Source organism: Chenopodium album, chromosome 15, assembly GCF_948465745.1.
Source record: "Chenopodium album chromosome 15, dcCheAlbu1.1, whole genome shotgun sequence".
In the NCBI taxonomy this organism is placed as follows: Eukaryota; Viridiplantae; Streptophyta; class Magnoliopsida; order Caryophyllales; family Amaranthaceae; genus Chenopodium; species Chenopodium album.
This window is the reverse complement of record NC_137848.1, coordinates 2,944,209-2,959,281: the sequence shown is the minus strand read 5'-3', so window position 1 is coordinate 2,959,281 and position 15,073 is coordinate 2,944,209. Positions and strand designations below refer to the sequence as shown.

Genomic DNA, 15,073 nt, shown 5'->3' with positions numbered 1-15,073 from the left:
TGGCATCTTTCATATCAAATTGCAGTTTATTGCACAATTAGAGAGTTTTAGACTAGATTATCTCACACTAATATAATCAGTTAATCAAAGACATGAAAAGTTACTTTAAAATACTATATTGTGAGTTGAAACGTTCTAATTTCAAACCAAATTATTACCAAGATTGCAATCATAATGCTATAAGATATTGTTAAAGTTGCATACTTCGTATATAATATGAAACAAGAAATCTCTATACATATAGTAGGATACTCAAAAAGCTTTATTTGAAGCCTGTCTTGAGCAAAATTGCATTTCATAGTACACCAAAATGAATGTTTACAAACTTAGTAATGACAAAAAACTTAGTTTGAAAAACAATAATACAAGAAAACAAACCATTTCTCTCCTTAATCTCCCTCCTTATCAAGATGAGGTGCTAGTTTTTCCTTCTAGCCATGGACAAGTTTTGGTTCCCATCAAACAACTCTTCGATAGTACTCTCGATATCTTCCGGTTGATACTTGATATACTTCTCGCGCTGCCTTCCGTGGGTAAAATGTTGTCCGAACCTTGCTAAGAACGACCTATAAGCTGGAATCATTACAGCCGAGATGGACACTCGAAGCTCTGATTGAAGTTGCTCATCACTCACCACCCAAGCACTTTGTGTCTTGTGAATATCATCAAACATTTGGTTAAATGCCTTGAACCTCTCTTTTAGTACCGGCTTTTGAACCTTATTATTAACCTGCAATCCTTCTTGATTTAAGCATTGTAGTACTCTACTCCATGTCTCCCTTTGATAACTCTTATGATATCCTCTTAACTCAGATGATCTTTTCCTACAAAAATTATTCCCAACCAAATCGTGGATTTCGGCTGATTCCTTGATCTTTTGCAGAATGTATCTCCCGTTGTTCATCAAGAAGATGTATCTTAATGAAGGATCTTTGTATAGCTTAGACTTTGCCTCTAAGTTTGCATCTAAAAGGCTCATGATTGTCAATAGCTCGGCAGCAAATGGTGTTTGTTTCGGGCCTTGGTTCTTGTTGTTGTGGTTATCCTCCTCATCCTGATGCTCTCTTCTTGGCTCTAGGGCTTCCAAATTCAGTCCGGTGATGTGGTGAAGAGAAAAGACTTGCTCGAGGCTGTCTTTGAAATCACAAGCATACCACAAGTAGTTCATTGTGTATCGAGTCAGCGGGTGGACAGCCCCTCCAGAAACCGGGTTCCTTGCAACGTCATTTTTTATGGAGTTCTCTAAATCACAGAAGATGCAAACAACAGCTTCTCCTAAACGCCGTCTTACAGAAGATAACTCAGACCTTAGCTCATTAGCGCACTCCTTAGAGCACATTTTATCAAGGGCGGTAATAAGGTCAGTTAGAGTATCATAAATGTCAATCACCTTAAACAACCTCTCAGCCGAACGCTTTGTCAAGGAAATTGCCTCAGCAAAGTTAAGGAAGAGGATGACTGCAGACCGAGCAAGGTTAGAGAACATGGCATCACTGATCGAGGGGTGCTCATTCGAGAAGACAGAATCGCAGAGTTTCTTCTCACCGGGCAAGAGTACATTTGCCACATACTTGACAATTTTGATCCAATTGCCTATGTGCCCCTCAAGAGACTCCCATTGCATCTTTTGCACTTCATCAATGCTTAGTTTTTCGAACCCTTCTCGTTGCGTAGCTTCCTTGAAGGCATTTCTTCGAAGAACACTATATACTTGGCAACATTCGGTTTCATACCCTGCAGAGATCATCAACGAACCAATCTTCCTCATGTTAGATATACTTTCCTCGCCAATCATTGGATAGTTGTCCTCCTCAGATCCTTCCTCATTAGAATCCATAGCTTCTAGCTTGGCAGAAGAACGTCTAGAAGGGTTTGCGGAATCTTCTAGAATGATTCGAAGCTCCTCCTCCATGAATGTCATTGCTCTTTGGACAACGAGTGAAGTGAGGCTAATGCACGGGCTTAATTTTTTTACATTCTCATCAGATGAGGATTTGCTTAACATATTGGACAATTTCGACAACCTACTTACCGAATTGATCAATACATTGTCTTGTTCAACATCCTCCCCGAACTTCAACGTAGATTCTGATGAATCATACCTTTCAATCTCCACCTGAACCATCTTGGCAAAGGTCACAACTGTCCGAGAAATCTCAGGGAGATTCGAGTTGTCCTCCATCGAGGAGAGCTTCTCGATGATGCCATTGATTTCCTCATTGAGTTCTTCCAAAGTAGGTTGATGATGAACTTCCTCTACCACACCGCCATTTTCTATCTCCTTCACATCAGAAACCGCCTGGATCAACACAGCATCATTGGAAGAACGGGTTCTTTGAGGAGGACGAGGAAGGCGACGATCTACATGAACGCTAAAACTCGAGGATTTGCTAAGACGTGTAGATTTTTCTTTCTTTGAAGAACCACGCCGATCATTAAAGCTACTAGACTTGGATGCAAAAGAATTCTTCTCCATTCTTTCCCCCCTCGAGTTTTTATTTTTATTTTTATTTGTTTTCGGGGGAGATTAGAAAAAACAAAATGGCCTTACAATTTTGTCATAAGCAAAACAGAAAGACAAGAGAGGAGAGAGAAAGAAAGATGAGGATATGGTGGGAAAGAGTGAGAAAGAGAAGCGAAAACAATGGAGAAAATAATGGTCTGAAATTAGAGATGCCTGAAAATTTGATTGAAAAATCTGGAAAATTATACTTTCTTCTAAAAAAATTTTTTTTTTTTTTTTTTAATTTTGGATGGCCGTTAATTTTGGGAGGGAATGGCAGTTGATGGTTGACCCTATATCGTGAGAGAGTTTGTGGGAACCACGACTTTTTGGGGGCCCACAACCGTCTACTCTTTTATTGTCAACTTGAGCACATCTGTACATGATAAATATAATACCATATGCTAAAATAAATATGCTTTGTTGCATATAATTTAAGTGCCTAAATTTAAAAGAAAAAAGTTTAAATTCAGAGCAATATTCTAAAAAATTCAGAGAGTTGATTAGTGAGAATTATAAGGGTGATTTGACTAATCATAGTATATTATCAGAATATAAATATGGATAATGCTAGACACCTTCAAAGCTAAAAAAAAAAAAAAAAAAAGACAAGTGAAAAGTACGTAGTAGTATAAGGGTTGCTTATCTGAGGTTTTTTTGAGTTAATTCAGCTGGTCATACTCGATCGATAACATACATTATTATAGACTTTTAGTTTAATTAGGTTACATAGCTCGACGAATTGTGCAAGAGACAATTTTGGCCGACTAATTGAACAATAAACAAATAAATAGAATGTTTTATTACCAACTTTAAACTATTAAAACATTAAGAAAAATATTAGCCTTACTTAAAAAACTAACATGTAAGCAACTTAAGACGAGACATGAGATGGAGTTCAGGACTCTGCGCCTCTGAGGTTCTCCTAATTCTGAGACCATAACTATTCTAGACAGACGGCATAGTGCTACAGTTTGAGCCTGTTAGTTAAACAAACCCTTAAACCAAATATGCTTATAGCAACTTCTCATTCTTTGTGAGGCCTAAAGATGGCAGTGGGCCAACAGGCCAGCATGAGGCACGCAGGCTAAACCAAGGCCGCATTTTGCAAAGACTGGCACAACACAGGCCACAGGGGCAATGGACTGGCATGATCAATCTACGACTAATAAAGGGAAATGCTCACAGTCAATGGAATGGTTGTTATGGCACTTTCACCATAAGCTGTAATGCCCAGAGGCCGCCATACACTAGCACAGACTACAGTCATAGTGTCATCTTTACTTGAGGGTTGAAACCTATCATGAGAATTTTCACCTAGGCTGATTGGTAAAAAAAAATTTACTAACAGAACTAAGAGTTAATATATAGAAGAACAACTGAAAAAGAGAAGCAGAATTCTTGAAAAAGAGATGCTTCTTGTACAATAAACATGACTAGGGAATGTGTAGATGCTAAGCTCTCAAGGTTACAACAGACAGTGAAGACAGGCCTAAAGAAGATCTAGAAAAGCAAGTCAGTGTTAAAATTCATTAATATGGTAACACCAACTTAAATTTCATCAAGTTTAATAAGTTAAAGTTTCTTCAGCAAGTCAATGTTACCAGAATTTAGCAGATCTTGCACAGATGCCAAATCTGGATACACAGGTGCTCCGGATTTTCTCCAATTCTCGGCATCTGGAGTCTTAAATCTATCTAGTAATAATGCGTGCATGCCCAAGCTCTTTGCTGGAAGATAATCCTTACGCATGCTATCTCCAATATGTAGAGTTTCTTCAGGAGCAACATTTCCTGCCCTCTCTAATGCAATCTCATAAATCCTTGGGTTTGGCTTCTCTACACCTTCAATACCAGAGAATACTCCAAAATCCCATTCAGATTCCTGAAATTCAGAATTTAAAAGTGTTTTCAAGGTCATTGAACTCACGATACAGAGGATAGACTAAAAGCCAAGACACAATCTTTACCTGATTTATACCCAAGGCAGGAAGAATTACATCTTGATAACGGTATTCTGCATTGCTCACTAGCCCAACCGGCATACCTTGTGCACGGACCCATCTTAGGAAAGGAATGGAATCATGGAAAAGAACATAAGGGGCAGATGAGCCAAATGACGCATATATGCGTCTGAATATCTTCTCAAATGTCTCTTCATCATAGTCATATCCAGCCTATCACCAAGAAAACACTATACATAAGGGGGCAGCAAAAGATTCTATGACATCTACTGAGGAAATATCCAAAGATGACCCCAATAAGCATTTCCGTTTTTTTTCAAATGCAAACAATCAAACAATTTATGGGATCAATAGCCAAAGCAAAAACATTTACCCTTATGAAGGAGTCTCGGACACATGTCTTCCACCAAACAATATTGGGCATCTTTGCAGCATGGCCAAAGCAAGGATAGTTCTTGGCCATATCAGTATATGCAAGTTTAAAGCCTTCATGCATGCGTTTGTAGTCAGGACATGGTAATCCTACAGCTTTAGCAGCCATACAATAGTAATCTCCAAGCTCCCCTTTGTAAGCTAAGAGAGTACCGGTAACATCAACAGTTATACAACGCAACTTTGACAAAATTGTCATCTCTGCAGTCCAAACAAGTGGCCAATGTCCAACTATTGCACACTATAGCAAAGAAAACTTCAAGATCCAATTATAGTACACTTGCCACACTACAGGACTTCAAGGTTTGTGAGAAAATTTTAACTTTCGAAGATGACTGCAGCTGAAACCTCCAGGCAAGATTTATAAACTCCTACAGTCAGCCATTAAAATCAATAATCTGAAAATTTTCTGCAACAGTAAACAACAAAGTAGGTCAGAATAGGCCTCTAGTGGGGAATCAAGGAGAAATTTTGGCAAACTTAACAGAAGGAGAAAAAACAACAATATTTGATCAACTAGTCTTGGAACATATAAGTGCAGTGGTAGATTAAACAACCACAAACAATGAGTGCTGGCGGCCTGAGTAGATGCAATATCTAATGCCTTGGACATAATCTCCATCTTTCCAAGTGATCCAATGTAGTTCAATATAATCCACGAAAGTGCACGCTTCTTCTAACTATTGGAGACTTGATGCTTCTCAGAGTTCTCAGACTCTTTGCAAGTATCAGACTTGTCAGAAGTTTTTCACATGGATACAGGAAGCTTTATGTGTTTTTCTAATGTAGTTTAGGGATCACACTTAAGTGTTATCATCTGTTTAAGGCATCAGATGTGTATCAAACATAAGTTTGGCTTAGAAAAATTAGAGTGTGTCAGAGTATCAGGGAGGGCAATATAATCACTTACCTAAGACTCCCAGAGAAGTTAATGATCTTTAAAAATTCTTCTTCGAATCCCCTAAATTTCTACTTTAATCTATAAGTTTCTAATTCTTAACCAAGTATGTTGAAGTCACTGCTGAAATGGTGCTGAGGTTATACAAGACACAATGACCATCATGGAATAGGAATTAAATCCATTACTTGATTCAGCTATGCGAATGACTGAATGACTTAGCATTTTACAAAATACAGACTTACACAAAGTGGGAACATCTGATAGAATCATAGAAGAATAGCATTTGCAACACTTTGTCTTTCTTTACTGCTCTAAGCAGCAGTAAAATTAAAAGCTTTCTTTCATTTATCTCTACTCAATACCAAGATTTTATCAGACAATTAAATGAAAGTTGTTCCATTAGCATTTTAAATGCTTCAAAGTTCAAACAATTAACATATGATCCACAAATTTTTTGACATCCACCCAAATACATTTACAGCACTTTGCCATAAAACAGCCTCAAACAATTGTTCTATATTTTTAATGTAATTAAGGGTGTGAACCCAGGTTGAGCCCAACTCGAGTTTTACCATGTTTAAATTCAAGCTCAGCCGGGTTCTGGCCTCATCCGATCCCTAACACTTGCTCAATAGCTTGTATTTCAATGATTATATAATGTACAGAACCAGCTTAAATGAATTTCATAATGCTCAGAAGTTGGAATTTATCAAAAAAGTGATCAACTTGATAAAAACAAATAATTTTTTGATTCCTACTTAATGTATCAACTTATGACAACACAAAACTATGGCTCAAGGAAAGACCTAGTTTACAGACATCCGACAACTGTTCACAGAATCAACTGATGTTTTTAACAACAAATTATATGTCATTTTAATCAAATAAACAACAAGTTAATTAGTGACTAACTATGATTCTATATTACAAGAATCAACTGGCATCAAACTTCAAAATATTAAATAAAATCAAATTAGAGTTGTTGAAGTAATAATCACAGAAATCAACAAATTTTTAACATGCAATCTCTTGTAAAAAGAATAACAATAATCCAAATTAATCAACAATTTAAAATGAATCAACCAAAGAGGCAAAATTAATCAACGAAGAAGAAACACAAATTACAAACGAAATTGAGAGTAAAAAGGAAGATGAAGACATACCCAGATGCAGAAATCAGACAAAGAATCTAAGATAACTTGGGTGAGTCCGAAATTTGTAGCGAATTGGTCAAGCATTTGGGAATAATTTATTTAAATTAAAAAGAAACAAGGAAAATAGAAGTCTCAACTGGAGAGTAAGAGAGAGAGTGCCGCTGAATTGTTAATTACGAAGCTAACTTTTTATTCAAGCACACAGATTAATGTTGGCGGTGGTAATTACATAAATGGATGTAAAGTTATCGTTGGTTTAAGCCTAATCTAGGGGCCTTAAAACGTGAGGTTGGTCTCTAATCTTAAAATGTACTCCGTAACTCAAGTTTTCACAAGAAAAATGATCATTTGACATGATTAACACGTGTCTCTTTCTAAACGCTCATTAAAATACAGAGTCAGTACTTCCTCCGTTTGAGAATAATTAGTATAGCAGTTTTTTCACTATATACCCCGAATTTTTTTTTTATTCACCATATACTCCCGATTTTTTTTAAATTCATCATATACCCCTCGAGTTTTCATAAAAAATACACCATATACCCTTAATGGCTAATAATTACTAACTTCGTCGGTCATTTGGGTTAATTATGACTCAAAACCATCCTAAATTGCATTCCCCTATCCCCAAAATCACCCACATTCCTTATTCCCATCCCAAGTTTCCTTTTCTCATCCTCAAAATCAATCTTACGGATATGGTTATGAAGATTTAGAGTTGTTTCGAGGGTTGGAAAAAGGAGATGAGTGGTTTCAGGGATGGAGGGAGAGATCTAAGGTTGTTTCGATCCATAATTAATTAGCTAGATTCCACTCATCTTGTTATATAGTGAATTTTTGTTACAACTCAGGGGTATACGGTGAATTTGTAAAATTTCAAGGATATAGGGTGAATAAACAAAAAACTATGAGGTATATGGTGAAAAAATCATTAGTATAGACACTTATTTTGACTAAACATAGATGTTGATATACATATTTGATCATTAATAATATATTTTCATATATGACATTTTTTTATATGCACCATATGAAAGAGTAGTAAAACAAATAGTAAAAAAATATACTAGCTCCGTTCTTGAAAGTTCGAGTCATTTACTATTCAAGTGGTCAAAATAAAATAACTTCGACCACATTTTATGATTTATACAATCAAAATAAATTAACAAGTTTGATCTTATTAGATTCCCTTTAAGATACATTTTTCAATTATTAACTTTCTAAATTTTTTATTTATACATAGCCGAAATTATTAATGGTCAAAGTTGTTCATTGGAGGCCGTGTAAATGCAAAGTGAGTCGAACTTTCAGGAACGGAGGGAGTATGTATAATCTATAAATAATGTAAACTCGGGGCCTGTTCAATTCAGCTTAACTTCAGTTCAGTTCAGTTCAGCTCCAAACAGTTCAGTTCAGTTCAGCTCCTAATTTTCTTCTCTCATAAAATATTCATTTCAACTCAATTCAGTTCAGTAAATGTGAACAGGCCCTCAATGTATCATTTATTTTAAAGTTGTGGATGACGACATGATATTGCTAATGTGGATTTGGAAGACAAAGTGACACAAGAAAAATAGCAAATACATATGATTCGCAAACTAAATCTTTCCAATATATATTGTGCCTGTCGTCCCTTGATTTTTGCCTCATTACTATTTTACGGTTTTCAAGAAAAATGGTTGGCCGTTAAATTAATATCGTAAACTATGTGTTAGGAAGATTATATTAGAATTTAGAATAGTATCAGCATAAGTATAAGACTTACTGTTAAAATTAAACTAGATCATACCTATTCAGAAAAAACAAACTAGAATCATAAGACCACATCAGATTTGATCTTCATGTCCTCTTGTTAGTTTTATTGCCAAACAGAAATATGTTTAATGTTGTACTGCATAACATAATTATGAAAATCGAAAAGATATTTGATATGTACACATTACGAAATTCAAATAAGGTTCCACTTAATTATTTTTCAAAATATTAATGTATAAATATAGTTACATTTCAGGAGATAGGATAGTAAGATAAATCAAACCAAACCAAGTCAACAAACATTAGAAAATTTTCAAATCATAACTTTTTTTTTAATTTTTTTTTTTTTTATTTGAAAGAAAAATCATAACTTAATTAGTTTTAATTTGATAGTTTATTCTTAATTTTTTTTTTTTGCAATGTACACATTGAAAATTAGATATTTAAAAATAGACAAACTTAACATCAATTTTTATTACAAAGAAAAAATATTTCCATTGAGCCAATGATCTCACATTCCAACTTATGAGAACTAAATAAAGCTTTAATGCTCCATAATTAAGGCCTAATCAAATAAACAACCTGAAAAATTAACCATTAAAAATGCTTAAAACTTCCTATGCTTAGCCACATGGTTGTCAGAAAGATAATACAGTATTAAGCTCTGATATCATCTTTCAGCTAGACAAGGAAGATACTAAACAATAACATGTATTTTCTGTTGGTACATGATTTATTATATTCCATGAAGAATTATCAATCCTAAGCAATTAATATTCTGAATCAAATCCTGTTAATTTAACTAAAAGGAAATTAAAAAAAAAAAAAATTAAAATTACAATACTATTCAACACAAATTACAAAAGCAAAAAAATTACAGAAGATTAAAATACACTAATGAGTATGTAATGTAACACAAATAAAACACACCCAAATTCTTTTTCCTACATTGTAATATAATTCATATATATGAATAAATATGATCTGGTCCTATATTTTTCTCCTAGCAATGGAGCTAGGATTTCCATCAAACAACTCCTCAATGATTGTCTCAATGTCATCTGGTTGAAACTTGATGTACTTCTCAACCTGTCTTCCAGGGGTAAAAATCTGTCCAAACCTCGCCACGAAGGACCGGTAAGCCGGAATCATAACAGCAGAAATCGATACTCGAAGCTCCGACTGAAGCTGCTCGTCGCTTACCACCCATGTACTCTGAGTCCTGTGAATCTCATCAAATAACTGATTAAAGTTTTTGAACCTTTCTTTTAATATAGGCTTGTGTATTTTACCGTTGACTTGTAACCCTTCTTGGTTAAGACATTGTAGCACTCGGCTCCAAGTCTCTCTTTGGTAGCTCTTATGGTAGTGCCTAACATCTGAGGACCGTCTCCTACACCAGTTATCCCCTACCACTTGGTGAATCTCGGCCGATCCTTTGACCTTTTGAAGCATGTATCTACCATTGTTCATTAGGAAAATGTACCTTAAGGATAGGTCTTTGTATAATTTGGATTTCGACTCGAGGTATGAGTCTAGTAAATCCATGATGGTTATGAGTTGCGAGGCGAATGGTGAATGTTTCTCTTCTTGTTGATGTGGATGCTGATGTTGTTGTTGTTCAACTACCTTGCGTTGTTGTTCGGATGAGGATGAGTGATCAATGGCAGAGAATTCCTCTGTTTGCTCTGTTCTTAAGTGTTGTTGGAAGACTTGTTCTAATGTATCTTTGTACTCGCAAGCGTATTTAAGGTAATTCATGGTGTACCTTGTTAAGGGATGGACGGCTCCACTAGCCACCGGAGTCTTTGTGTTGTCACCTTTGATCGAGTTTTCAAATTGACAAAAGATGGACACCGCAGCCTCCCCTAGCCTACACTTTGCAAACCACAACTCCGACTTCAACTCCTTGACGGACTCCTCCGAGGAATACATGGGTGTTTTAGTTTCGACCCAAGGGACCGTGTCACGTAGAGTCTCATACATGTCAAGAAATTTGAACAATTTCTCCGTGGCACGTTTGGTCAATGCGACAGCCTCGGCAAAGTTAACAAGGATGTAGAGGATAGCGTAGGAGAGGTCGCTGTAAAGGAATTGGCTAGTGCGTACACGATCAGGAAAAACTGACTCGTAAAATGTTTGCTCCCCTAAGAGGAGGATAGAGGTGCAATGCTTAAAGACGCGAATCCATGTTGAAATCTCCCCTTCAAGAGGCTCCCAATTCATCTTTTGTACATCATCTGTGCTAATCTTGTCCAAACCTTGCTTCTTCAATTCTTCTTCAAAGGCATGTCTCCTCGCAATGAGGAAGACATTGCAGCATTCCGTCTCATAGCCGGCAATGATCATTGCATTGGCTATGAGACGGATGCTTGATACAGAGTCGGAAGAAAAGTAAGGGAAGGTACTAGTCGTTTCCTTCCCTTCCTGTTGTTCTTCCGACTCTGGATCACCACCCTCCTGCAGCTCGCAGGAGTCTGCCCCTTCACCCGATCCCTCATCTTGGTGATGATCGTGTGGATAGGCAGACGAAGCAAATGACTGCAGCCTCCCTTTGAGGTTCTTCAACGAAGAATCCGTGTGCTTAGAATTCGAAGAATCTGCAGCATTGTTCGAATTCTGGCACACGGGTTCTTCCAGAATCAGACGCAGCTCCTCCTCTAAGAACACCATTACACGGTGCAGGACGGAGCTGGTCTGATTCAACAACGGCATCATGTAACTCGATCTCAACCCATGAATCGCCTCCATTAGTCCTGACAATCTGTTAACAGCTGCTACAAAAGAAGCATCCCCCTCAACATCGCGGCCAAAAACAGTCGAATCCTGCGCAGTGGACTCGTATTCCTCGATCTTGGCTTCAACCTTCTTAACAAACATAGCCACGGCCTTAGAGATTTCAGGGGGATCATCATTATCATCATTCGAAGACGAGGACAGGGAAAGAATGAACTGATCAATGTCTTCAGAAAGCTGATCAAGGGTAAATTCCTTTTCCTCCTCCTCTGCCACCGCCTCGTGTGGCTGATCATTCTCTAGTTCTTCATCACCTTCATGAATTGTTACAGGTTGACGTGATTTATGATCGTTATTTAAATCTGAACCGACTCGTGCCGCGAAACTGTAGGATTTGCCAATGTCTTTCTCATCTTTGCTCTTGTTATCATCCTGAAATCTTGAATCAAAACTCAAGCATTTCACAGGATGATTATTTGCCATTTTTTTGTTTGTTTCTTTTTTATTTTTTATTTTTTTTTTAATGGAGAGTTAAATGAATTTTGAGGTGTTTTAGTGGAATAATGATTAGAAGAGGAAATGGAATAAGGAAGGAAACATAGAAAGAAGGATCATAGCGGGAATGGAGGAAACAGAACAAATTTTGATTCGTTAATGTTTTTTTTTTTTTTAGATTTTTGTTTTGTATTAAAATTTTATTTAATAAATAAAATAATAAAATAAGATATGTTTAATTAAATAATATGAGGTGTAAGGATTATGTTTAGTTTAGAGATGAAAATGGGTAAGAAGTGGTGGATGGAAAATAAAGGAAATAGTTTATTTTTAGAAGAAAGAGAGAAAAATGGAAGGGAGAGGTGTTAGGAAGGTGGCAGTTGACAGTTGATGCATCGTTGGGAATGGGAGGGAAGGTAATGAACATTTCATTCTTCTTGCATTTTGTGCTCTTCACGACCTCCTTTCTTCCCCCGCTTCTATCGCTGTGTTGATGACATTTTTTATTTCTTTTATGTAAGTATGGTGTAATATGATACGAATTATCGGATTACCATATACCAAGACGAATTAAATAAGATTTTATAAAAATGCGTTAAGATCAATCAATCAATCAATCAAAGCCTTAATCCCAAAAGTGGGGTCGGCTAACATGAACCAAATTTGATTATTCCGTGTAGTCATCAACATAAATCTTTCTCCTCCATCCCTTACGATCCAAAACTTCATCCTCACGTAAATCCATGCACTTCATATCCTTCCTCACTCCTTCCAACCAAGTCATCTTTGGTCTCCCTTTTCCTCGTTTAATCCCTCCATGGTCCCACTCTTCCACTCTTCGCACCGGTGCACCCTCGGGTCTCCGTCTTACATGTCCAAACCAACGCAGACGATTTTCCCTTAATTTATCTACAATGCCCGCCACACCTACTTTCTTGCGAATAACCTCATTTCTGATTCTATCTCTTAAAGTGTTTCCACACATCCACCTTAACATGCGCATTTCCGTAACCTCCATCTTTTTAATATGCTCTTTCTTAGAAGCCCAACATTCTGTACCATAGAGCAACACTGGTCTTATGGCAGTCCTGTAGAATTTTCCCTTCAACTTTAAGGGAATGCTGCGGTCGCATAACACTCCCGTGGCCGCTCTCCATTTAAGCCACCCTGACTTAATCCTGTGGGTCACGTCTTGATCAATGTCACCATTCTTCTGGATGATCGACCCTAGGTACTTAAAACATTCACTCATGGTCAAATCCTTTCCATCCAAACTCACCACTTCATTGCTTGTCCCCCTCTGAGTGCCAAAACGACATACCAAATATTCAGTCTTACTCCGACTTAGCTTAAACCCTCTAGATTCCAACCTTTGCCTCCATTGCTCCAACTTGACATTAACCCCATCCTTAGTCTCATCCACCAAAACGATATCATCTGCGAACAGCATACACCATGGAACCTCATCTTGAATTGGTCTAGTTAATTCATCTAGAACCGTTGCAAAAAGAAAAGGGCTTAATGCAGACCCTTGATGCAATCCGATTGTAATAGGGAAATCTTTTGTCAACCCTCCGCATGTCCTCACATTTGTTGACACATCCCGATACATATCCTTAACTAGGTCTACATACCTTCGTGGGATACCTTTCTTCAACATTGCCCACCAAAGTATCTCTCTTGGCACCTTGTCATATGCCTTCTCTAAATCAATAAAGACCATATGAAGATCTTTCTTCTTTACCCTATAAAACTCCATCATTTGTCTTATCAAATGGATTGCCTCCATAGTAGATCTCCCAGGCATAAAACCAAATTGGTTATCTGAAATGCTTGTGCATGCCCTCAACCTTTGTTCAATCACCCTTTCCCACAACTTCATGGTATGGCTCATAAGCTTAATTCCTCGATAGTTAGAACAATCTTGAGCGTCTCCTTTGTTTTTATAAACCGGGACCAAGGTGCTCTTCCTCCAATCTTGTGGGATCCTTGTAGCCGTCCATATCTTGTTGAAAAGGTTTGTTAACCAATCAATACCAATCTTACCCAAACACCTCCACACCTCTATCGGTACCCCATCAGGGCCAACCGCCTTCTTAGGTTTCATCTTCCTCAGTGCAATCTCCACCTCTACTCTCCTAATCCTTCGCACATACTCCATGTTGATTTCTTCATCACTCATAGAGGTATCTCCTATCACAACTCCATTACTTCCATTAAATAATTCATCGAAGTACCCCTTCCACCTGTCCTTGATGCCCTCCTCTTGCACTAGGACCATTTGGTTCTTATCTTTGACACACTTCACCATGCCAATATCCTTCCTTGCCTCTTGTCTTCTCTTTGCCATCTTATAAATGATCCTTTCTCCCTCCTTGGAATCAAGCTTTTCATAAACCTCCTGATATGCCTTTTCTTTTGCTTGGCGAACAGCTGCCTTTGCCTTACTCTTAGCCTCCTTATACGCTGCAAAGGTTTCATCACTCCTACATTTTCCTAAGGCTTGATAGCATTCCCTTTTTTGCTTAATTACTGCTTTCACCTCTTCATTCCACCACGAAGTATCTCTCTGTACCGAAGTTCTTCCCCTTACTTCCCCTAAGACCTCTTTGGCCACTCTTAGGAAACAGTTCTTCATTCGTAACCAAGTCATGTCCGGATCCACCTCTCCATCCCAATCCGCTTCTTCAATTACCTTTTCTGTAAAAACCTTAGCTTTTGCATCCCTTAGGGTCCACCATCTTATCCTTGGTTCTTCTTGTCTAACTTTTTTCTTCGCCTTCTCTTTCAGACGAATAGTCATTACCAATAGCCGGTGTTGGGTGACCACACTCTCCCCTGGGATAACCTTACAGTTTATGCAACTTTGTCTATCTATGCTCCTTGTGAGCAGGAAGTCTATTTGAGTTGCATTTGCTCCATTCCGAAAAGTTATCAAGTGTGAATCCCTCTTCTTAAACCAAGTATTAGCCAAAATTAAATCATATGATTGGGCAAAATCCATAATAGCTTCACCACCGGCGTCCCTCTGCCCATACCCAAAGCCTCCATGGACACTCTCATAGCCATCTCGGCTCGCCCCAACGTGCCCATTTAGATCCCCTCCAATATATAACTTCTCTGAGTGGTGGACA

General features: G+C 37.5%; 1 protein-coding gene and 2 pseudogenes across 1 annotated transcript; all 3 read right to left on the bottom strand.

Annotated features, from left to right (window-relative positions):
• Window positions 1–292: 292 nt before the first annotated feature.
• LOC145581596 (exocyst complex component EXO70C1 pseudogene) lies at window positions 293–2,476 on the bottom strand (annotated as a pseudogene).
• Window positions 2,477–3,904: 1,428 nt separating this feature from the next.
• Window positions 3,905–7,153, bottom strand: LOC145581595 (uncharacterized). The gene is made up of 4 exons (XM_081638609.1): window positions 6,963–7,153; window positions 4,840–5,307; window positions 4,473–4,679; window positions 3,905–4,387 (listed from the first exon to the last, which is right to left on the bottom strand). Exons 2-4 carry the CDS (start codon window positions 5,095–5,097, stop codon window positions 4,079–4,081), a joined length of 774 nt encoding a protein of 257 aa, XP_081494735.1. The 5' UTR covers window positions 5,098–5,307; window positions 6,963–7,153; the 3' UTR covers window positions 3,905–4,078.
• Window positions 7,154–9,250: 2,097 nt separating this feature from the next.
• On the bottom strand, window positions 9,251–11,927 carry LOC145581594 (exocyst complex component EXO70C1 pseudogene; annotated as a pseudogene).
• Window positions 11,928–15,073: the final 3,146 nt, after the last annotated feature.